General features: G+C 45.7%; 2 protein-coding genes and 2 non-coding genes across 10 annotated transcripts in view; 1 reads left to right on the forward strand and 3 right to left on the reverse strand.

The window, feature by feature from the left end:
* Window positions 1-18,397, reverse strand: part of ZNF169 (zinc finger protein 169) — a 123,753-nt gene extending 105,356 nt beyond the window's left edge. For 3 of the 7 annotated variants that reach the window (XM_070248134.1, XM_070248128.1, XM_023627580.2), the window contains exon 1: window positions 18,211-18,397. The gene's annotated coding sequence lies outside the window, so the exon portion shown is untranslated. The remainder of the gene's footprint in view (window positions 1-18,210) is intronic. The other 4 variants (XM_070248133.1, XM_070248125.1, XM_070248142.1 and 1 more) reach the window with 3 other exon arrangements.
* Window positions 3,560-24,799, forward strand: LOC111770145 (basic proline-rich protein-like). The gene is made up of 5 exons (XM_070248618.1): window positions 3,560-3,601; window positions 17,037-17,931; window positions 18,001-18,407; window positions 18,470-19,335; window positions 24,625-24,799. Exons 1-5 carry the CDS (start codon window positions 3,560-3,562, stop codon window positions 24,797-24,799), a joined length of 2,385 nt encoding a protein of 794 aa, XP_070104719.1.
* On the reverse strand, window positions 7,513-7,599 carry MIRLET7D (microRNA let-7d). Its single transcript, NR_032987.1, has one exon. It is a non-coding gene; the product is annotated as a microRNA let-7d (primary transcript).
* MIRLET7F (microRNA let-7f) lies at window positions 9,453-9,539 on the reverse strand. The gene has a single exon (NR_032988.1). It is a non-coding gene; the product is annotated as a microRNA let-7f (primary transcript).
* Window positions 24,800-24,867: the final 68 nt, after the last annotated feature.

Consider the following 24,867-nt stretch of genomic DNA (forward strand, 5'->3'; position numbering starts at 1 on the left):
CCCAGTTTTGTAGTGGTTAAGTTCGTGTGTTCCACTTCAGTGGCCTGGAGTTCACAGGTTTGGATCCTGAGCATGGACCTACACAGCACTCATCAAGCATGCTATGGCAGTGTCCCACATAGAAACAGAGGAAGACTGGCACAGATGTTAGCTCAGTGACAATCTTCCTTAAGCAAAAAGAGGATGATTGGCAACAGATCGTAGCTCAGGGCCAATCTTCCTCACCAAAAAAAAAAAAAAAAGGGACAAAATCATCTCATTTGCAACAACATGGATGGACCTTGAGAGTATTATGTTAAGTGAAATAAGCCAGACAGAGAAAGACCAACATCTCATGATTGCACTCATATGTGGAAGACAGACACATGGATAAAGAGAACAGATTAGTGGTAACCAGAGAGGAAGGGGGTGGGGTGTGGGTGAAAGGGATAAAGGGGCACATATATATGGTGATGGATGAAAATTAGACTCTTGGTAGTGGGTACAATGCAGTCTATACAGAAACTGATAAATAATGTACACTTGAAATTACACAATGTTATAAACCATTATGACCTCAATAAAATAACTGAAAAACAAGATTATGCTTGGAAGTAGGGGGGAAAAAAACACTACACTGTATAACTTAAATATATATAAGTTTTTGTCAATCATACCTCAATAAAGCTGTAAAAAAAATTTTTATAAAAGGATAAAGCCTCATATGTGTGGTAAATTGATATTCAATTAAGGTGCCAGGCCATTTCAACTGGAAAAGGGTAGTCTTCTCAATAAACGGTGCTGAAACAATTGGATATCCATAAGCAAAAAGATAATTACCTCATACTATACACAAAAATTTAACTCAAAATGTACCATAGACCTAAATGTAAGAGCTACAATAAAACTCCTAGAAGAAAGCATAGGAGAAAATCTTCATGATCCTGGGTAAGGCCAAGAGTTCTTATACATGAGACCAAAGACATGGTCCTTAAAAGGAAAAACTAATAAATTGGACTTGATCAAAATTAAAACCTTTGGTGCTTCAAAAGACACGACTAAGAAAATGAAAAGCAACAGACTGGGAAAAGATATTTGAAAGCATATATCTGACCAAGGATTTGCACCTAGAATATATAAAGAATCCTCACAACTCAATTATAAGAAGATAAGCCAATGAAGTAATGGTTAAAAGATGCGAGTGAACATATTAACAAAGATGACACAAAAATGGCTAATAAGCCATGAAAAGATGTTTAACATCATTAATCATTTTGGAAACGCAAATTATAACTACAATGAGCCATGACTAAACACCCATCAGAATGGCTACAATCAAGAAGAAAGAAATTATGAAGTGTTGGTGAGGATGTAAAGAAACTAGAACCGTCATATATCACCACTGGGAATGTAAAATAGTAGAACCACTTTGGAAACGAGCTTGGCAGTTCCTTAGAAGGTTAAACATAAACTTACTATATGACCCAGCAATTCCACTCCTCAGTATTCCTCCTGGAGAAATGAAAACAAATGTCCACAGAAAGATTTGTACACAAATGTTTAAGAGCCAACTCTACAAAAACTCCAAATGCCCATCAATCAGTGAAAGGATAAACAAAATGTTACATATCCACACAACAAAATATTATTCAGCAATGAAAAAGGAGAAACTACTCATATACGTTTACAATACGAATGAACCTTTAAAACATGTTAAATAAAAGCCACATTCAAAGGACTACCTATTGCATGATTCTGTTAGGGACTAGGTCACCCTCCTCCCAATCACAAAAGAATTATCAATCAAGCAGATATTATTTTTTTTCTTTTTCTTTTGTTTTTGCTGAGGAACATTCACCCTGAGTTAACAACCGTTGCCAATCTTCCTCTTTTCATTTTTGTATGTGAGCCACCACCACAGCATGGTTGCTGACAGATGAGTGGTGTAGATCTGCGCCTGGGAACCAAACCCAGGCTGCCGAAGCAGTGTGTGCCAAACTTAATCACTAGGCCAATGAAGTTTTTTCAGTAATTGGAATATATTTTCCCACTATTCAGACATCCTCTGCTCTGCCATTCACCATACCCTGTCTCCCCAGTCCCTATATTTGGGTACCCAAGATATTAAAATAGCCATCATAAGATTATTTAAGAAAAGTTTATTTATAATCTTGGGAGCATTAGACCAACGTATTGGACCTCAAGCCTTGTGCATCTTTTTAGACTTTCTCAACCACCTTCTTTCTCATTTTGGTCAGTGCTCAACCTCTGCTCAGTCACTCCTCCACTTTCAGACTTGGCTGAAACATCACACCTCAGGATTTAGTATTTAGCTTCCTAAGCAGCTGCCAATGGGCTGGATGATACAATCTCGAAGTTAAGAGGGGTTATCTCCCAGTGACGATTTATGACCAATGGGTCCCAGACTAACAGGAAGCAAGACAGGGAAGTGAGCTGGACATATTTAAAGCAGCAAAGGGCCCATATATATGCAGGTAGATCTCACTTTGCACAGTACTGTGTTAACACAAACTCATTCATACAGGGACCTTGTTCTCACTTAGCGTGGTTCTGTCAGGCAAAGCAAAGGACATGATTCTTATGTGCGTGAGTTTCTGTTAACAAGGCACCACGCAAAGCAAGGACTGGATATATATGTATATGTGCGCCCGCACACACACACGTTGCATTTCTTGCAAGCCTGTCATGTGAAACAAGCTCATATCAAGTACTCTGGATAATATACCTAGGTTTACGAGATGGTGCAAGAAACTTAATCTGTATTACCTGTGAGAAATAAGCTGTATAGTTTGCTTTAAAAAATCTGTTTCTCTATCAGATTTCATTGCATATCATCAAAGCAGCTCTCTACTTATGAATAGTCAGTTTTGTTAACTGTAGGAGTTCAAAATTTGCAATTACCAGTCAGGAGCACAAAAATGTAACTTTAAAATTTTTATTTCTATCTTGAGCCTCCATTACTACTAATTGCAGGAAACTGAAATGTCATCCATTTAAGGTAATTATGTTTTAGTAGTCTATCAAATTCAAGGTCCTCCCCCGGCGCCATTTCCTCCCTGAGGGTGACGTTTCCAAAGGGCTAACATCTCAGCACAAGGGAGCGGTGTCTGGTCCACATGCTGTCCGGGCGTGGTCCTTGCTGGCTGCTGCTTCTAAGACCCAGGTTTCTGAAACATAGTCTTTGGCGTCAGCCTTTCCCCACTACATGCTGTGCTCATGTTCAGGTCCTGCCGTGGCCTCCAGATGCCAGAGATCCAGTCTCTATCACCCTTCTCCCAGCCAAGAGGCTCCTTCCTACCTGATGGCCTCAGCACCTTCACTCGTCCCTCACTTGAGCACACTTAAGACCTCTCCTTAGCCTTCCCTGAGATAGGAAGGATCCTGTGAGGGGAGCTGTCCTCTGCAAGTAACAGCACACCCACACACTGTGAGGTAGTTCCTTTTTCTCACATAATTTGAAGTGTGGAGGTGGGCAAATGCTGGCAATGGCTCAACAGCTCAATGTTGTCAGAACTCCAGGCTGGCAGTGACCTCGCTCTGTCCCTCTCATGGTCACAAGATGGCTGCAGCAGCTCTGGTCATCACAAAACCACATTCAAAGGTAAGCAGCAGGGTACAGCACAAGGCAGTTTCTCCTTCAGAACCTTCCTTTTATGAAATCCTCTCCCCCTCCACCACCACTCCTTACATCTCATTGGCCAGATCTGGTCACAATCTACTGCTAGTCCAAGAGCTAGGGCACCTTTTCTGAGATAAGGATGAAATGAAATCAAAGTTCTCCTGGCAGGAAGCTGTCTGGGTGGTTCCCACAGCCACTTCCATGGGTAGCACACCACTCCTCTGGCCCTTAGGCTGAGGAGCCATGCTGTACACAGGCTTCCGAGGTCTGTGCTCTCCCAAGTTATGTCCTGGGAGCCCAGCCTCCCACGCCTGCCCCCAGACGCCCCCATCCATCTAGAGAGCTCCCCCATGCCCATTCCAGAGGGCACTCAGCTCAGGGACCTTTTCTCCAGCACTCACCAGTCTGGCTGCAGTGTCATGCCCTCCCATCCTACTGCCTGCTGGTACAATTCTTAAGTGGAGAAACAATCCACTGTGCATTTTCCTCTACTCCATTGCTAATAAATGCAATTCACTGTCCTCAGTCCCCCACGTTTAGTTCTTGACACGTTCATACAAAATCCCAAATTATCATTTTAACTACCTACTTCTGGCATGAATTTCCCAGTCCGGGCACCCAAAGCCAAGAACTTGTCCCTTGGTCATTGCTGAGTACCATGTGTCCTTCCCTCCATGGGGCAATAAGCTCAGCCTCTAAGCCTAATTCTAATGGTGGGAAAACTTCAAAGGAAAGGGAGAAACAAAAGATGCTTTATTGAAACGTACCACTGTGGTCAGTGGGGCCATCCCCATGGCCAAGTGGTTGAAGTTCCATGGCCCGCTTTGGTGGCCGAGGTTCGTGGGTTCGTATCCCAGGTGTGGACCTACTCCACTCTTCAGCCACACTGTGGAGGCATCCCACGGACAAAGTAGAGGAAGACTGGCATAGACGTTAGCTCAGCAACAATCTTCCTCAAGCAAAAAAAAAAAAAAAGAGGATGGGCAACGGATGTTAGCTCAGGGCCAATCTTCCTCACAAACCACCCCCCTCAAACCAAAAACATATCAGTGGTTAGGATGTCAATACTGGGGAAGTTTGCGGGGGTGGCGACAAGGTGTACGTGTACTGTGCCTTTTGCTTAATTTTGCCATGAACCAAAAACTGCTCTAAATAGTTTGTTAATTTGAGAAATAGATGTGTTTAGTTCCAGTCCTGTACGGGTCTCTGTGCTAGAGGTAATACACATCGCAGGGTGCACATTGGCCTCCTAACGTGCTCTCTGCTCAGATGGAAAAGCCCCATGCAGCCCTTCTGACTGAACCCCTCCAGTCAGCTGAGAATTCCTCACCATGCCCAGAGGGCTGGGAAGGCCTGCCCAACTGAGGCTGCACAAGTGGTAATGGCAGGGACGGAACAGAGCCCACTGGTCTTCCTCATGCCAAGTTTTATTCTAATACCCTTTGCTTCGCTTTCTCCCATCTCCCTACTAGTGGAACCAATTCTACTCAGCCCGGCAATTGGCCTGGTAAGCCACTTCCCAATCTTCCTTGCAGCCACAGCAGGGCGACAGCACCAACTGGTGAGTGGAAAAGGAGTCACTAGGAGACGCTGCTGAGAAAACACTTCAACCAGATTTGATGGCTGAAATGCGCCTGCCCTTCCCCTTACATCTTTGTGTCTGGAAAAAGGGTGACGGCCAGTTAATAGCAGACATGTTGTGACAAAAACGTGACCTTGAGAATGGAAAGGGTGTGCTACAGATGGCGGAGAAGCTAAAAAGAGGGCTGGCCCTGTGGCGTAGTTGTTAAGTTTGCGTGCTCCCTTCAGCAGCCTAAGTTTGTGGGTTTGGATCTTGGGCACAGACCTACACCACCTGTTGGCCACGCTGTGGCAGCAACCCACATATAATAAGTGGAGGAAGACTGGCAAAGATGTTAGCTCAAGGCTAATCTTCCTCAGCAAAGAAAAAAAAAAGGTATAAAGGATCTAGGACACTGGTCATGCTTGCATACCAGCACTGGGCAGCCTCCATTATTTAAAACACTAGTTCATCTAACCCGCTCTTCTTCTTCTGATAACAGCAGTTCAATGAAATTACATCAGGCTCTCTTAAGGAAAAATGCCTTTAAGTTAAACTAAAATTCTAAATTATGGGTTTCAAGCAATAAGCAAGATTTCAGATTCCCAAGGAGTCAGAACACAGCAGATGCTTCCTTCAGGCGGGCCAATCAATCAGCAAACACTGCTGAAGGCATTACGTCCAATTCCCAGAGGGCTCCTCAGCTCTCCTCCCCTCCCCTCCCCAAAAGTGGAAGGCAAACTAGGAAACATAAAGAACAATCTGGAAAGTTAGTTGAATGAAATGGGGAAAAAATGAGGGCCAAGTAGTGAGGTCCAAATACTTTAATAAGGAAGATGTTAGAGATTTAGAATACTTCTACAAGCAAAACTATAGAAAATTTGCAATACTGATTTAAAAAATCATCCCTAATCCTACTATAGCCAGTATCACTTTCAATTCCTCGTTCTTTTCCTATGCATTTCCACTCAAATCTGTGTACAGTACATGAAACTGATATAGTTCTGCTACTCATGAATCGAAATCTTTAAACTCTGATTTTAAAGGGCTGCACAATGTGAAAGGTGCCTTAGAAGCCATAACCAACTATCTCAACTTACAGAGGAAACTTAAAGCCCCACGTGGCAGAGGAGCGGGACATGCCTAGATTGCACCTCCTGACCTTCCTCCCACTGGAACATCCTCTAAGGAGAGGGAACAAGATAGGAAGCTGTACTGAATCCCCTTTCAACCATTTCACCTAAGTCTTTTAAATATATTACTGTTCAAAATAGTTTGAAAAGAATTAATGCTAATGCACACATCCCAGGCTCAGCACCATTCTTACTGTGACAAATGTTTGCACCAGACTGGGGAACTGAGGAGAGATAATGGAAAGTTTTTGTAAGGTAGTGTCTGCCTGAGCAGACTAAGAATGAGAATTACTTTAAGAAAGCAGTGTGTCCTGAGCAGATGTAATTGTGTGTACAAAGACACAAGCGTTTACAAAATGTAAGAATGGGATACGGCTGGAGTTAGCTTCATGAATATACATCTGTGAATGACAGTACAATCAGCAAATTACTGCTAATAAAAAATCAAAGTGAGTACTTTAACAGATCTTAAAACAAGTCTAAATACTTAAAAAATGTACCTAGTTCTGCAAGGATGGAGATGAAAGTTAAGAATGATTTAAGAAGCACAATTTTCAAGTAGTATTTTTATTGCAAAGATGGTTAGCAAATTATAGTAACTCCACTACCTTACAACCATTTTCATTTTGTTGACCTTCTAGGCCTCATACACATTAAACAGATTCAACCACAGGGTTACATACCATAATGGGCGCTCAATGCAATGATGGATTCCCACAATATGCAATTCCACCAGAACTGACCCACATTTCAAGTCCAGAAGACAAAGAAACCCAGAAACTTAGCAAGATAAATATTTACAAATACAGTGTAGGAAAATATTTTTGTACAGCAAAATATTTCAATAGTATTGTTAAACATCTTTCAGGTCTAACAGAGGCTACTGAGGGGAAAAGAGCTGGCAGTCTCCAGATCAGAAAAAGGAACTTGACAAAAATAAAAAACAATACTCTCCAAAACTCCCAGCAACCCTCAGTGAGACACATAAGCAACTAGGTACACTTCAGAAGCCTTAAATTCTCATCGGATGACTTAGTAATCAACGCTGGTACCATGCTGCTGTTCATAAACCACGAATGCAAGTATTGCTTCCTTTGGTATTCCTGCAATGTTTTCATTTATGAGAAAACCTGCAGAAGGAACTCTGCTTACACCAAAGCAAGGCAGCAAGGAAACAGGTGACCGTGGAATAATCAGGCCCTAAGAAAGGCAGCAGGTCGTATAGTTATCTCCTTGTGGGCAAAATCCCTGCCCTAAAACTATGCAACCTACTACCTCTTCCTAGGAACCCATTTTTTTTCTTGCCGGTCTTCTACTTGGCAGATGCACTTCAAATTAACCTGTTAAATTAGGCCATATTCTTTGGGTTTTATTTCAAATTCAAACCAAATGGAATTCTTTCACTGATGCTTTTAAAAAGTTCCTGGCCATAAGACCTTGGTTAAAAACCACAACTTCATTTGCTTAAAATCAAACCTCGTTACAAAGGAACAGTAAGTAATTCAATTATGTCAGAGGATGCAAACCAGAAGCCTAATACCCAGCCCATGATACACTGTTGGAGTCACAGACTTTTTAAAACATTAAACTTTGCACGAAAATTTAAATATCAAATTTCATAAAATCTCCCTCTTGATAAACTGGAAAATTAGGTGACACTATGTATAAATATCCTGCTTGCCACCATCAACTGGTACAAATTAACTTACTGCCTGTGCCCTGTAGATGTTTCCTAGTTACAGCCAGCTCCTCTTGGACCCAAGTATTTAAGTTTTTGACCTTTGAATGAATAAATGGAAGCAAATTGGTACCACAATTTTTGATGTTGCCATCAAAAACAAGCTTTTAGAGACTGTCACATTCTCCACATAAAGGTACTCAAGTGTTTTTTACAAAATGTAGGGAAATATTGGGAAACCACAAAACTCCACGACTGTACTGGCCACACAATGAAGAGGAGAGTCATCTAACTTGTCGGTTTAACAAAGATTAAGCCAAAGAATTTCTCAAACATTCCCACTTTTCTTTGGCACACCAAAAGGCAATGAATGTAAAAATGATTATTTCCCCCAATATTTACATGTCCAGTTTATAAGACAGACCAATTCTGGATCACGTAAGTGTCCATTTGTATGCCAGGGATAAAACAAGGCAAAAATCTGACCCAGGATAACTCATCTGGGTTGGGCCCATCCAAGAGAGAATTTGATGTTTCTCTCACGCCAAGTTCCTACTGCCAATAGCATACACTGTGGTTATCTTAGATATTAAGATTCATGATCAATGGAAATATTTGGGAAGAGGTCACCTCTCCTTCACCTCCACATTTTGCCTTTTTTCTTCTCCCAAAATAAAATAAACTGCAAGCACTTAAAACAGGGAGCTTTTCGCCTTGCTTGATTATAAGAGCCAGGCAGCATGTGATTTGGCCACTGGAAGAAAGCTGAGACATGGGCCATCATGGGTGTTAAAACTCCAGTAAGCCTTTCTAGCATCATCCTCATATTTTCTTTAAAACAATAAACTATGGATTTCCCCATCTGTCAGCTTCAGGGGATGCCCCTTTGTGAATGAAGGACCACTTCAGGTTTTGGGGCAAAGGTGAGGTCTTCGTGACATCCGAGGGAGCATAGGTAGAACGCAGAGCCCATCTCTCCTTTTCCAGGCTGGAGAGTGAAGCCGTCCAAAACAACACACCAATGAAGAAGCGGTTACACACTGCCCAAGGCCACCCCAAACCCAAACTGGGCCGTGAACCACAACCACCCTGACGCCGTTTTAGCTCAGGGTCTTTTCAGTTGCATTTACCTTTACCGCCCAGGTCTCACCCCGGACACAGGCAGCAGCAGGCAGTGCAGTAAACCAACTCACAATTCCAAAAGGGCCCAGTCCCCATTAAGATTTCCTGAAGATCACCTTCTTCACTCTTGGAGATTTCTGCTTAATTTCAGATTTCTGACATATACCATATGCGAAAATTAAAAACTTAGATCACTGTGTCTATTACAGGTACACTATACTTGAACAGAGAAAATTAGCACTTAGCGTAAACAAACTGTAAATACAAAACAATGTCAAAATTAATTCTTCTGAGTTTTAATACTATCTAGATAAAAACAAAATGCAGCAAGTCCACTCCTCAGGGAAGGCAATAGATTGTATAGTTATCTCCTGAACAGGGTAAAATCACTACCCCACAACTATACAATCTACTACCTCACTCCGACAGAGCAATCTTTTCTTCTGGAACGGAGAGCACATCTATTTCAAAAGGAAACACAACACAAAATCAACAGTATCAATCAAAATAAAATATACACTTATTCTGACATACGGAAATGTGAAGTAAAAAGTATCCGCACCCCCATCCAGTCTACTTGCTAAAGTTTTTTCTCTCTAAAAGAATAAGCAACTTGCACACCATAAAGAAATGCTGCACTACAGCAGGTTTACACAAGTTAATCCTAAATATTGTACAACTAGTTATATTAGCTTTCTATGAGGCTGCTGGGATGCAGATTTTTCTATCACGTTAGGAAAGACAGTAGATTGTATAGTTATCTCCCAGTGGTGGGTGTGACCCTAAAACTATACAACCTACTACCTCATCCCACAGTGAAGAGAACGTCAAGGGTGAACGTTGAAAAGGGACCACAGCTGAGCACCACAGGAAGGCTTTCTCCTGGTAATCCTGGTTCCCTGTGTGATTAAGGAGAAAAATAGTATTAGGCCATTTTCATTCACTTAACTTGAACATAAGTTTAACTGAACAAATCTTCTAAAAATCAACAATTTAACTTGTAGTTACATGTATGATCTATGCGGTGCTTTCATTTCCTATAGTTGGTTATTATTATTTAAAATACTTGAATCCACTCCTAATGCCATATATTCACAAGATTCAGAAATCACCTTCTTACCACAACTCTTACTTAACTATTATCAACTTTTGGTTTTCTTACAGTTACTAGAAATGAAATCACTTATCATTCCTTGAGAAGCCAAAAAAACCCATTACAAAGGAAAAGAAGAGCCTCTAATGAAATCTAATGATTCAAAACCCAAAAATCCCATACATCATGCATAATCCATGATTAAATGCACTAATGTACAATGGGATGATAAAAAGCAAACACACAAAGAGAATCTAATTTTTAAATTAACCTAACTCCTGTATTCCATGCCACCAAACACTAAGTGGTCTTATTAACAGAAAATCAAAGATAATCTGCTGGATCTGAGTCAGGGTCAGGTTCCCTCTTTTAGCTAAAAAGGTGCTGTGATAATCAAAGGCAGGGACCCAGGGACTTAACACCTTGGTCCAATACCCTCTGAACAAAGCAATATGATCAATTTCGTTTTATAATCAAAATCTTAGGACTCAAATTAACCTAAACCATATTAAATATTAGTCTTCAACTTAGACTTCATATTTAACAGGTAGCTACCATAAAGATTTATTTTTTTAAAAAAATACACTAAATTTAATGCTGAATAAAGTTACTAAGTAGTGACTTAGTAACCAAAACATGTAATCAAAAACACTCATGACAAATAACTCAATGAAATAGAATTGAAAGTCCAGAAATAAACCCCATATATTGGGTCAATTCATCTTAACAAGAGTACCACAACAAGTCAATGGGGAAAGAACACTTTTTTCAACAAATGGTGTCAGGACAACCAGATATCCATATGCAAAAGAATTTGGACCCCTACCTCACACCATATGTAAAAGTAACTTAAGACAACCTATTTTTTAAAAGGGCAAAAGATTTGAATGGACATTTCTCCAAAAATATGGTTCATAAGCACAAATGGCCAATAAGTATATACAAAGATGCTCAACATCATTTATCAGTTATTACGGAAAACCAGACCCACTGGGCTGGCTATAATCAAAAAGACAGATCAAAAAGACAAGTAAGTGGTGGCAAGGATGTGGAGAAATCAGAACCCTCATATACTGTTGGTGGGCATGTAAAATGATGCAGGTGCTTTGGAAAAATTTAGCAGTTCATTGATAAGTTAAATAGTTATCACATGACTCAGTAATTCTACTCATAGGTATATTCCCAAGAGAATTAAACAGAAAAACTTGTACGTGAATGTTCATAGCAGCATTACTCATTTAGAGTGAAAAAAAAAACCAAGGTTCAAATCCTGGCCCTGCTCACTCACTGCCACTGAAACCTGGTGTAAGCAACTGAGATCTTCTAGCCCCTCAGCTTTCCCAGCTGTAACATCATCACATTGGACTAAATGATCTGTAAGAATAAGGTTTACCACACATCCAACATACATAAGGCCCCATGTCAAGCCCTTCATGGGTGCCACGTTATTTGATAGTCTCATCATCTCTATGTTACAAGGTGAAACTGGTGCTAAAAATTTTACTAACTTGCCCCAAATTACAGGAGATAGCACTGAATCTCCAAACTTACTATACCTGAGGCCCTTTCAATTCTGCAAGGCTGGACGATTCAAGGTATGAAGATGCAGACAACTGTCCCTAAAAAGTCAAGCCTTTACAAACTAAAATCTTATCCTAGAACCAGGACAGTTCTTATTTTTAGAAGAATAACAGCCAACAGTGAAACCGCTGGTACAGTGGAACGCCGGCACTTCTACCCCAACCCTCAACTCCGGACCAATTTTCTCAATTAAAACGTGTCTGAATCTTTATCAGAGTAATAGAAAATGAAATAAACGTCGAGTCCAAATGTATTCATTATTCAATCTTGGTGAGTGTGGCATGCTTACTTTGTACTAGTTTTCTTGATCCAGCCATGTAAAAAGGTACCATATTGGTAGAAAAGCAATCTGGCAACTTACATACCTAAGACTACTAAAACGCTCAGTTTTGGGGGATACATACACAAATGTAATCTAAAAGTTGGATGTTTATGGGTGAGGAGCAAGACCAGATATCTACTATGTAGCATCGCTATTCTTAGAGCAGCAGTTTCTACCTTTCCATGATCCACACCAAGAAAAGTATTTTATATTTCTAAACAGTACTTATACATGTCTATAAACAAGTAATATTAATATAATCCTTATATTGTTCACAAATCAACACTATCCCTTACTCTCTCTTGTATTTTCTATTTTCTTATACATAACAAATTGATTTTACCATCCACTGATGGTTCTCAGCCTGCAGTTTTTAAGGAAATACTGATTACAACAAATTTTTAGATACTAAAATCTAACAGCTGAGAAGCAATGTTTAATTAAGCAAGCTTTCAGAAACAGAGAACACAATCCATATACTAGAACTTACAGATTATGAGGACCCATGGAAATGTTCATTAAGAAATAAGACTGTAAAAACCCTCACCTGTTCTCTGATCACAACTATAAGATGCTTGACTACTGGGAAAAAGAGAGGAGTAGGATTAACTAGTCAGCGTATTTTCAGTTCTTGAGATTTTTCCCTCTACAGTTAAACCGTACTTCAGAATCAGACACCTGGTTTGAATCCTGGCTCTGAATTTACCACATCTTTAGACATACCATGTAATCTCTGAGCCTTTGTTATTTTAGTTTACAAAAATCAGACAAATCTTACAGAGCTATTAAGAGGGATTCGATACAATAAAAAAGAGTCAAGTACATAGTAGATGTGGATGCTCAGTATCTTGAGCTGCAACGGGCAATATTACATTTTTAACAGCATCTTAAACAAGATGCTGTTAGTTAAAACTACCTGAATTTGTTCTTTCAGATAATTCTTCTTAAAAAAATAACATACTTTTACATCTACTTTCTATCTTTATTCACATACTAACTCAATCTGAAGCTAGAACTACTCTCCTCACCATTAAAAACTATGGTGATTAAAAGTCATAATTCAACTTGAACAAAATATACTCTAAGAAACTGATTTCAGGTCAACACACCAGTATAGGCAATGGCTTTGGGGTCAAGCAGCTACTTAGTGGCTGTGATCTTGGGCAAGTTACATAAACTCCAAGGTTTGGTTCTCTCATCTCCAATCGGGGAAAGGTAACATCCATACCTCCTGGGGCTCATCGGAGGACTAGAAACACATACAAAATATCTTAATGATCCAGAAATACTTAACAAACAGAACTATTCATCTTAACAAATCAATCTGAGAAACTAAAACAGTAGTCTTACTTTCCCAGATAAACTTGTGACAGTCAAAAACATTTATCTTCAATTTAAAATAATGTTATGCCAATTTAAAATGTGCTATAAAGAGGCAAATCTACTTATTAATTATGAATGAGGTTGTTTGTCTAAATTTGTGTTTATATCAAGGGTCCATAACTAACACTCACATTCTAAAATCCACTTATATTTTAGAAAATGACAGTGTGTATCATATCATGTTTAACATATTTGTATAGTCAACACCTTAAAGTCAGGGTTCTTAACCTGCATCCACAATGGCCTTCAGTAAGCCCCAGAAATTGTGTATAGAATTTTTCTACACTAGTCCATAGTTTTTATCACTCTTGCAAAGAAGTCTATGACCAAAAGGTGGTTAAGTGTCATAGTCCTAAAAACACATTTGAATATACACTGTGAAGGCTACATATTAACGAAGTAGAATATATAAATTTCACCTTTGCATTTATCAATTTTACTAAGATAGTATTTTAAACTAGCTTCTGAATTCTTAAAATATGCTAAACTAACTTAGTCCAGAAGGAGGCATACTCTATCTTTTATATACTTAATACCTATTAAGAGGCTGATTTTCACTTCTGAGTGAAAACGTTGTTTTGCCAGAAGTCAAATTTCCTACCTTTTACATTAATTGACATACTCCTATAAACAAAGTAGCTCAGCCAAGTTTTATTTTTAAACACCTTTATTCATATGCCATCTTATGGTTGTATAAATTTCACTTTTGCCAAACTTCCTTACAAATAAAATATTTTCTTCAGTCTCATCATTCAGTTTCACTCGCTGACAAATACAAATCAAAATTAGAACATTGGCCACTTAATAGATGTCCTTCAATCTCAAATACTCAGTTGAACATCAATGAAATTATTTATCTGTTGATGCTGACTGAATATTAAAACATCACTACTAAGCAAACTCTCTAACAGTATTTTGCTTCTTTTCACAGAGCGTATGGAATATTTTTAGCAGTGGATCACCCCATCAATGTAAGTTGACATGTGAAATTGACAAGGTCCAGTTTTTAGACTTTCACTAATGAAAGTTAACCTAAATCAAATGTAAGATCTTGATTTCTTATTCCACCAACATTGCCCTAAAACACAGGTAAGTACTAGATGATGTTTTCCAAACGACCAACTCCTGTGATTGATTCATTCTTAAGACACCCAGCAGGTGTGCAGCACGCTCTCGACTGGATCAAATTATCTAAACTGAGATTTTTTTAAAAAGGTAGCTAGTGCCAAGTCAATGCCCAGTATTCCTTCCTAAACCTTCCAATGTAAACTGCTAACCTGGGGCCAACTTCTGTGCTACAGGTGCATTGTGTGCTCCCTCCGTATACCTAAGAAAAGTAAATTCTGCTACAAACCCCATAATGCACACAAATATTTATGGTAAGGCAGAGTATTCCACTTCAGTGACCTGTTCTGCTTAATGGTCATTAGATATACACCATTACTTCTCAATCCTTTAAAATTCTCGGCCTCCCTATTCTTCATTATACTGATATTTTCTCAGGTTGAAAACCTACTGTATAATCTACACATCCCCCAAAGCCAAGAAAAAGTAGGTTCTATTTATTTAATCTAAATTCCAGTTTCCTACAATTAACTATATCCCTAGCAGAAAATTCAGTCTACACTGTATTGAGTGAATTCACTAAGACAAATGTTCTCTCTTATGCAGTAGGCAATCATGTAATTAACCAAATTAAAAATAGGGGAGAGAAGGGATTCTCAAGTGAACACATAGTGTAACTTCATGACAGAGCAAAGGATAACTACTTAACAAACAACAAAATGCCTCCAAATCGTATTGTTACTGTCATTTTAAAACAGATGATCTAAACTCTCTTAAAATAGTCCTAGAGAAGCAAAAAGTAATACTTAACAAAAGTGTAGTTGTCAGTTGCCTCAGAATACCTAAATCTTAGATCCAGAAACAGCCTGAGGAATCACCTGATGCAATTTCCTCACATTTGAGAGAAGGCTATGGACAGACAGGGAACACTTGTGGCTGTTAATGTGAAACTGCAAATACTCAGCTGGAGAAATCTAATTTTTGAAAAGCAGCTAGACAATTCACTCCAATTGCACTATCCACTTGGTAGCCATTAACCACGTCACTATTGAGCACTGGAAATGCAACTAGCCCAAAGTGAGGTGTGCTCGAACCATAAAATACACTCTAGATTCCAAAGACTTAGTATCAAAAAAGAACGACTCTCAATTTTATCTGGTATTTCATGAAGTCCACTCAAGTGATTGTGCAATGCTTAGAATACCTGCACAGGCAAAGCACACACAGTGACCAGGCCTCCTTTACTCTAATCCTGACGTCACAGAAGGCAATGCTGACAACTCACTACTGGGGATCCAGATTCTTCTACTCTCATCTAGACGTGGAAAAAGCATTGGCAATTAATACTCTGGGATGGAGAAGATCCTTCACTGTCTAAATAAAAGCTTCTCAGACTATTAAAAATATTAAGTGAGGCGTGGGCCCGGTGGTGAGGCGGTGAAGTGTGCACGCTCGGCTTCTCGCGGTCCGGGGTTCACCGGTTCGGATCCCGGGTGCAGACATGGCACCGCTTGTCAAGCCATGCTGTGGCAGGCATCCTATATATAAAGGAGAGGAAGATGGGCACGGATGTTAGCTCAGGGCCAGTCTTCCTCAGCAAAGAGAGGAGGATTGGCAGCAGATGTTAGCTCAGGGCTAATATTCCTCAAAAAAAAAAAAAAAAGATTAAGCGATTAAGATGCATGCTGGTCATTGATAGCAAATTTATTTCCCCAACTCCCAAAAACTAAAGTGAGGGGAACATGTTCCACCAAATATAAATAAGCAGGGCTGTTTTTAACACTTCTTGGAGAAGACCAGCACTACAAACGAGAAAAATAACCTTTAGAAAGACTATTTTTCAAACTTTTTTGACACTCACCCTGAGAAAGCTATTTTGCAGGAATATATACGCATATGACTGAACCGATAGTTTCATATAACACTAATATCTTCTACTCTATTTTTTAAAGATTATGATCACCACCCAGTGAAAATGATTTCACGATTCAATGAATCAGGCCCTGCAGGTGAAACGCTGGTTTGGAGCCCCTCACACTGGACCACTCCCAGAGTCGACGGCTATCGCTGTGTCAGCTATTGCAGGAACGGGATCGAGGATCTAGGGCGCTGTGCTCTAAACCAAGGAACTCCAGCTAACGCTTACAGGAACAAAACGCCCTTTTTTGAGACCAACCTGTATAACATTGATCTCTTCAGACTATAAAGTCTAAGCTTAGTGATGTACAAAGTTTCTCTTTTTTACAAAAAAAGGTGTTTTTGTTTCCCTCAAACTTGCAAAATCCCCGAGCCTCTCAAATTCAGCAGCTTCAGTGCAGCGGGCAGGAGGGGGACTCAGCCCGCTTCAAGGCAGGAAAAATGCCTTCTAGCTGTCGCTGCAAAGTAACCATCCAAAAAGGGTTACGTCTCCTCCCGACACCAACTCTGACTGTCCGTCCCCAAGCAACACGCTTTAAACGCGACTTTCTCACGAATTTAGAAGCGGTCAAGGCGTCACTCTGAAACACTCGGGAAGTTTGAAACAACAGGGCGAGCAGCCGCGCCGAGGAAAGCTGACGCCCTCGCGGGACCCGCGGCGCCGCCGCCCGCCCGACACGCCGCCCCCGAGCCGGCGCCGCGCGGACAGCGGCCGCGAGCCCGCTTCACTTTCTCCACTCCACGCGACCCGGGGTTAACGTCAGAGCTGCCTGCGCGTCTCCTCGCACGGCCGCCGGGCTTTCGGGCACCGCCGGACGCGGGCGCGACTTCGGAGCTGGGCGCCAGGGAGGCGGCATCTCCGCCCGCGGCGGACGCCCATTCATTCTCCCGGCGGCCGCGGCCCGCACGCGAGGCCCCCGCCGCCCCGGCCCCCGGCCCCGCCCACCAGGAGGCAGCGGCCAGCCCTCCTGCGGAACTCGGAGGCCGAGGGCCACCGCCGGCCAAGGACACAGAGGTGACACGCTCCTCGCCCCGCGCCGCCGGGGCCCGCCCGCACTCCGGCCCGGGCGCACAGCCTCGTCGGGGCCGCGGCCCTGCGGGTCCCAGGGCGCCAGGCACCAGCCCGACCCCCGGAGGCCGCTTCCTCCCGCGCGCCCCCACCCGCCAAGCACGGCCCGCGGCGGCCCGGCCGTACCGCCGCTCCGGGCACTGGGCTCGCCGGGCGCCGATCGGCGCAGGGAGCCAGCCAGGGACGCCCGTCCGCGCCGGCCCTCCCCCCGCACTTCCCACCGGCCCTCCCGCATCCCAGCCCCCAAGGCCAAGGTCTCCCCGGCCCACAAACCTGATAGCGGAAGTGACGTCAGGGGGACCTGGCGGCGCCCGCAGCCAGTCACGCCACAGCGGGAGGCGGCGCCGGCCAACGGGCGCGGGCCGGGGGCGGGACTTCCCCCGCCCAAGTTTGATTGAAGCGGGGGGAGGGGCGGGGTGAAGAATGTGAAGAATGACCCCTCCCCCCGGCCCGTGAGGCGCTGGGCGGGAAGCGGAGGGGGTTGGGGCCGGCCGGCCACGCGGCGCCCATCCCCCGCCCGCCCAGCCGGCCGCGCCGCCGCCCGCCCCGACCAGGCCGCCGCCGGCCAGCCTGCAGCACTGCCCTTCTCCCGCCGCCGCGCGGCCGGGGCTCCCACGGAAGGAAGATGGCGACGGGGCCGCGCTAGCCGTCCCGCCTCCGTACCCACCTCAGGCTCGCGGAGAAGGCTGCCGCCCGCCGTCGTCTTCCGCGGGGACAGCGGGGTCCTCGCGCCCGCCGCCGCCGTCCGCCGCCGCCCGAGAGCCGCGCGCGAGGACCCAGATGGAGGCGCGGGCGGGCGGGCCGCGGCGGCCTGAGGGAAGGCGGCGCGGGCGCCGGGAGGCCGAGGCGGGGGCGGGCGCGAGGGCAACGCGCGAGCCCATTGGCCGCGCCGCCTGACTGACGAGCGCCTTGCCCTTTCGCCTCAGCAGAGCCAGGCGATCCGGGACCCCACTGGAGGGCGGCGGCTGGGCCCGCCCCGCGCGGGGCGCCAACGTGGGAGGGGCTCGCGGGGCCGCCTCCCTGCCTGCTCCCCGCTTCCTATTGGACGGCTGCGAGAGTGGCGGGGCAGCGTCCCGCCTCCCGCGCGTGATGGACGGGCGTCGTCACGTGGCCGCCGAGGGCGCGCGGGGCGGCGGGTGCCGCGCTCCGGCTTGGGGGCGTGTCCTCGGTGCGCCCACAAAGGCCGGCCCGCTGTGCCTCAGTTTCCCCTCCTGCGGATGACGCCGCCGTGGCGGCCGGCCGCCCGAGGCTTTGGAGGCTTTCGTCTGCAGCCGCCTTTCGAAGCAGTCCTCAATCCTCCTGGTTTCGAGTCGCCTGAAGCGTGGCTCCCCACGCCCGCTAGGACGGCCCTGCGCCCGGGGAGCGCGCAGTCGGGGCCTCGGGGCCGTCCTCTGGGCGCGGACGCGCGGGGGCGGCGCCCGGGAGCCGTTCTGTGGGCCGCGGGGACGAGGAGCCGGGGACCCGGAGTTCCGGGGGAAGACGGGGCGCGGGGGCCCGGGGCCGGGGCGGCCGGGTCGCCGCGGGGTGTCCGAGCTCAGGGGCGCCGGGCCGCCGCGACGGAGGGGACTTGCCCCCGCGGCCCCTGCGGCGCCGCGACCCTCCAAACGGCGCGCGTCCCGGTCCCGCCCGAGAGCCGGTGGGCCTGCCGGGCGGCTGGGAGACGCCGCCCCGCCCCGCCCGGGCCCCGTTCTGCCCCGAAGGCCGCGAGGGGAAGGACTGATGGAGTTGGCCGGATAAGTGAAGCCCGGAAAGTTAGGAAGTTGGAAACACAATTTTGTGAAATCTCTAACAGGCAAAACATTAGCTGGAGCGTCTAGTGGTTAAGAGCGAGGACTTGAATCCCAGGTCTGCCTCTTCCCCGCTGGGCCAATCGCTTATCCGATAACGGGGATTATGACAATCCTTGCCTTGTGGAACTATTGTAAGCGTCCCACGAGTGAACGTTACGAGTCCTTAGAACAGTGCTTGGTGCGTATAAACTGTGTAAGTGCCTGCTAATGTGTTATCCGTAATATATAAAGTGGATATGTTTTCGAGTCCATAGGAAAAAAGTGAAGGGTCCTTTAAAATATACACAAAGCTTGTGAACTGCGATTCACAAAAGAAAGGAAAACGGCCAATACATGTGAAAAGATGTTCGCCCTCTTTAGTAATCAAATAAATACAAATCACATCTGTCGCCCAGTTCTTCATAGATCATTGTTTAAACATACTCTAAAAAACCACGATGGTGATGTAGACGTAGATTTATTGATCCGGGAAGATTACCAGGGTTATATTGTTAAGTGAGAAGTAAGGATACAAAGTAATGTGTATGACATGACCCCATAAATCTTAAACAATGGCTAGTTCCGGAATTATTCATGATCTTTGTTGCCTTCACCCATTTCTGGATTCTTAGCAATGAGTGTATTGCTTTCATAATCAGGAAAATTACAAATATAAAAGCTATGCCAGTGACAGTTGTTCCCCAATATCCACTGTCGGCTTTTTTTGTAGTAAACACAAACCCGGTGTTCTGGTGAGAGCAGAACTAGAGTGCCCTTGGGTGCAGCCATGTGACTAAGTTCTGGCTGGAGCAGGAGGAGGACAGGCAGGGTTTCCTGGTTCTGCCCTCCAAGGGAAGGGCTTCCCTTTGTCTCCCCCTTTCTGATTTCCAGTGGCCTGAGTGGAACGGGGTGTAGTGGAGAGCCCCACGGGGTGAACCCCAGGCCCCTGCTGGCATCTTGGGGTGTCCTCCAACAAAGCTTGGACTGGAATTGAGAGAGACCTGACTTCCATCTCTCCTAAGCCCCTCATTTGGGGGATACTTCCACGGGCTCGGGCAGCATGCTCCCGCAGGGCGCTGTCATTCTGCAGGTGGGTTCTTAGGAGGTGGAGACGGCACTTTGTGGAAAGACCACACACCTTTGATCGTAGGTGAAAGTCCCAGCTCCTGTTTCCCAGGTCGCCCTTGGGCAGAGACGCTGCATTAGATCACAGTAGGGCAGTGGTTTGGAACTGCTGAGTGACCTGGTTGTCACTAACGTTATTTGAAGAGGTAGAAGAGGCAGGAAGAGCACACATTTAAATCCTCACTCAGGCCCAGGATGACCTGCTGGCAGTGCGAACCAGCCTGCGGTGATCCTTGGGTTCAAGTCTGAGCCTGCCCTGTGGCCTGACCTCAGCCTCCCTGCCCCCCACACTGGTGGGGGCAGCTCCTACTGCTGCTCAGGCCACCTGGAGTGCTCATCCCCATCTTCGCCTGGCTGGTCCTAGTCTCAGGTGGCACTTAAACGTGGCCTGCTCAGAGAGATGTTCCGGCCACCCAGCCTGAGCCCCACCCCATCACGACTGCACACTCTATTTTTATGACACTGGTGGCAGCATTTTGGCATCCTCTTGAACCCATCCTGTTTTATTGTTCTCCCCTCAAGAGAGCAAGAACCATGTCTGCATTTTCACAGTTGTGTCCTGTTAAAAAGACAACAGGCCCAAATTGGAGTCACTTGTGCTATGCCCCACATCAACAAACTAGGGCTTAATACCTAACCTAATTGCAGTCCAGCCTCTCCCAGGAATGTGATCCTGACCCGTCAGTCTGAAATTTCCTGAGCAGCACCAGAGAGATAATCCACTAAGAGAACTGTGTCCCCTAAAGGAAGGTGACCTTGCCTGAAATAATCCTTTTGTTATTTATGACTTCTTCCTTGTCCCACCGACTGTCTGCCTTTAAAACCCTTTCCTTTTCTGTAGCTCTTCAGAGTTCCTCTCTACTTGCTGGAGGGGATGCTGCTCATTCATGAAAGGTTGAATAAAGCCATTAGATCTTCAGATCTACTCAGTCGAATTTTGTGTTTTAACAGTCTGCATCTCCTAGAACAGGGCCTGGTGCACACAGTAGGTGCTCTGTAAACATCTCTTGAAGTGTGGAATTAAAAGCCAAGAGACTAGGGCAGTGGCAGTGGGGGCTGAGCTCAAAGGATACACATGGTGGAGAGGCCACAAGCGAGTATCTAGGCCCTGAAGGCTTCGACCAGCGACAGTGTGAAAAAGCAGAGGGAGCAGCAGCCAGCTGGGCCACAACAAGGAGCTGCTGAGTCCCGAGAAGACCCCCAAACTCCCGCCGCTGAGTTCCCAGAGTAGCTGAGCCCCACAGGACCCCACAGGCCCAATGTCCCCCTACACACACATTAAACCCTACACCACATCCATTTATTTTAGTCTTGCCAGACCCCCAAAACAAGACCAAATATACAATTTGCAATGCCTAATCCTCATAAAAAACAGCATAAATTTTACCCCATCATACCAAAACACTAAAAATCTACCCAACAGTCCCCAAATTCCCTCACACTGACCATCTCAGATCCCTCTTCTGGTTCCACCTCTCCGCGGGCAGCCTCAGAACAAAACCCTTCCTCCACCTTTGTTTCCCTGCAACCAAAACAACCCAAGGAAAGCAAGCACACTCCTGGGAATGCCCTCTGACTGGCTGCCCTCCACGCGGCCCTCGCCCAGGTCTCTGTGCGCCGCTGCCTCCGGCCCTATGCTCAGCGAGCTGGGTGTGGGGTCGAGACCTCTTGGTCTCCCTGCCCTTCATAGCCTAGACCCCGATCCTTAGTCCTGGGGCCCCCATGGTGGGCCCATCAGGAACATGACGTCTGCACAGCCCTCCCGAGATCCCGCCCACTCTGGCCGGCCGCACCCCAGGGGCCTCTTGCCTCCCGGTCTGTCTGCCCATCTGCCAGGAGCAGCTGCCACATGAGGAGCCACAGTGGAAGGAGGGAGGCCCCAGGTGTGGCAGGCACCCCTGGCACCCCCGGGGTGCAGTGGGCAGTTATATTGTCCACCTCCACCAGAGGCTGCAAACTGCAGATGGCCTGGAGGTCCCATCTGGCTCACAGAAGTGCTTTGTTACGCCCACGCAATGTTTTAAATCTATTTCTAATTAGCTGCTGGCTTTCAAAAGAATCAAGACATTTAACACAAAAAAATCTGGGTTTCTTGCTTTTCTCAAAAAAACTGGAATCTCTGGCTACACTCAGCCTACATTCCAACAGGACAACATTTTCTTTATGCACAGCGTGGGCTCTGCTATTTGTCACAGCCCACCGCCCCCCAGCCTGCTTCATTTTTATTCGGAGCCTGGCTCCATGGTCATCTGTTCGTGGCCTCACCACCGCCTCCTTGGGGCCCGGCTCCTGCCCCACTTGGGTCGTGGGGTTTGGTCTAGGCCAAGAGAGTTCTTTCCTGGGAACATATTAAACAGGAACTGGGAGGAGGGAACCTCTTAGCCTGGGACGCCAAGCTGTAACGAGAGAGAGGAGGTCATTCTGCAGGACAGACACAGAACAAGCATTGAGAAGCAGAGGCTTCTGACAGCAACTAGGTCTGAGTCTCGTCACTCCTGAGGCCACCCTGCCCTTTCCCTCTGTCACTTGCAACCAGTCACGACTGACAGTGAGGTGGCTGGGAGGAGGGTGGGCTTGAGAATGACATTGGGAATCCACATTTCTGCCATGCTGCTCACTGTGCGGTTCTGGACAGATCGCTGACCTCCTCTCAGGGCCTTCATCTGCACAGCGGGGCCTCTACGTCTCCCCTCCTGAGGGGGACATCCGTCATGTTGCTCACGGGAAGCATTAAATGCAATGCTGGTGCATAGTAGGTGCTACTAAGGATTCCATAAACACTGATGGACTTCATGGTAGATGTTTACCAAACTCTGGTGGGCTGGAATTAAGAAGCGTGAGCTCCCTCCTGAAGGAGGGCAGCGGTGTTCTTTAAGGAGGTATTTCCAGATCAGTCCTGCCTTCAGACACTGGGGTGGGCTGGAGGAAGCCAGGCCTCCACCAGGTGGCCCTGGATTTGCGTTATAGTCCACCCGTTCAATGACTGTGTCATCTTGGGCTAGTTATTGAAATTCTCTGACCCTGAGGTTCCTCCTATAAAGTGGAGATAAGAATTTTCATCTCTTTCAGTTATTTTCAGAATGGAATTAACTTATTAACATAAAGAGTCCCTAGTAGTGTATACTAAGCATTCAACAAATTGTAGTTATTGTGATGGAAAAAGAAGAAAAGCCACGGGGCAGAGCAAGCCAAAGGTTTCGTTTTTGGGGGAGCTGTTGCCATTGTGCTTTCTAGTGTCTGGGGCTCAGCTGAGCTACAAGCGCACAGTCGGTCATCGGAGCACAGAGCTGTTCTGTTCAGTTGTGCCAAGAACTCACCTCCTGCGCCACCCACTCCTCCAGCCATACCAGCAGCCCTGAAGGTTCAAAGACGCCTGTGTGAGCCGTAAGCAACAAGCTTTTTAAGCAGATATCCATTAACAAAAAAAAGGAAAAAGTTTTGGACGATCAATTAACAACATCACACCCCAAATCAAGAGAAAAACTACAATGTGGAAAATATCTTCTTTTGCTTTTAAAGATTGGCACCTGAGCTAACAAGTGTTGCCAATCTTTTTTTTTTTTAATTCTACTCCCCAAAGCCCCCCAGTACATAGTTGTATATTTTTAGTTGTGGGTCCTTCTAGTTGTGGGATGTGGGACACTGCCCGAGCGTGGCCTCACGAGGGGTGCCATGTCCATGCCCAGGATCTGAACAGACGAAACCCCGGGCCACCAAAGCAGAACGTGTGAACTTAACCACTCGGCCATGGGGCCAGCCTCTTTTTTTTTTTTCTTTTTAAGAAGTGAAGTCCAGCAACTTTCAAGTTGCAGCAAAATGATAAAGGTCACGGACATTTTGAAGCACAAATACTGCATTATACAGTGGACTCTCTAGACCCAAGCTCAGCTCCCTGTGCAGAGGACTTGCTGGGAGAAGAGGCAAAGGAGGAACAAGACGGGTTTCCAGGAAGCTTTGCCTCTTCACTGGCTTTTGGCACGGAGCCCAACACTGCCTTGAACAAAATATCCTTAAGCGCTTGTCGGGGCAGACGGCCCTGAGCAGCGCAGCCTGCCTGCCAGGCCTTGAGGAGCCCGGCCGAGCTGGCCAGCACTTGGTTGGTCTCAGAGGGCACAAGAGGCAGTGATGTCTACTCCTTTAATGAGCTCTTAAAAAATAGCGCCAGAGGGAAACACTGTCCTTGGCAGGGACCTGGGGGACATGCTGCCCTCCATGAATCTCTCCATCTCGACCTTGAGCCCTTTTGCTCCTGGAGAAACTGCGCTCACTCGAGTGATGCTGCAGGAGCATCTTCATCTGCTGCTACAGCTGTCGCGGGGGCCTCCCACTCCCGGGCCACCAGCTGTAACTTCTGCAACCTGAAGCTGTGCTCCCTCTCCAGCTGCTTTTTCAAGGTGGTGATCCCTCATTTGATGCCATGGAGCAGGCTG

This window comes from Equus caballus, chromosome 23 (assembly GCF_041296265.1).
Source record: "Equus caballus isolate H_3958 breed thoroughbred chromosome 23, TB-T2T, whole genome shotgun sequence".
Taxonomy (NCBI): Eukaryota; Metazoa; Chordata; class Mammalia; order Perissodactyla; family Equidae; genus Equus; species Equus caballus.

What these genes read in the sequence shown, in the direction of transcription:
- LOC111770145 (XM_070248618.1), top strand. Translation starts at nt 3,560, where the DNA reads ATGGCTGCAGCAGCTCTGGTCATCACAAAACCACATTCAAAG. An exon ending in TCACAAAACCACATTCAAAG is followed by an intron (nt 3,602 to 17,036) that starts GTAAGCAGCAGG and finishes TCACGAATTTAG; the next exon opens with AAGCGGTCAAGGCGTCACTC. An exon ending in GCGGGACTTCCCCCGCCCAA is followed by an intron (nt 17,932 to 18,000) that starts GTTTGATTGAAG and finishes CCGGCCCGTGAG; the next exon opens with GCGCTGGGCGGGAAGCGGAG.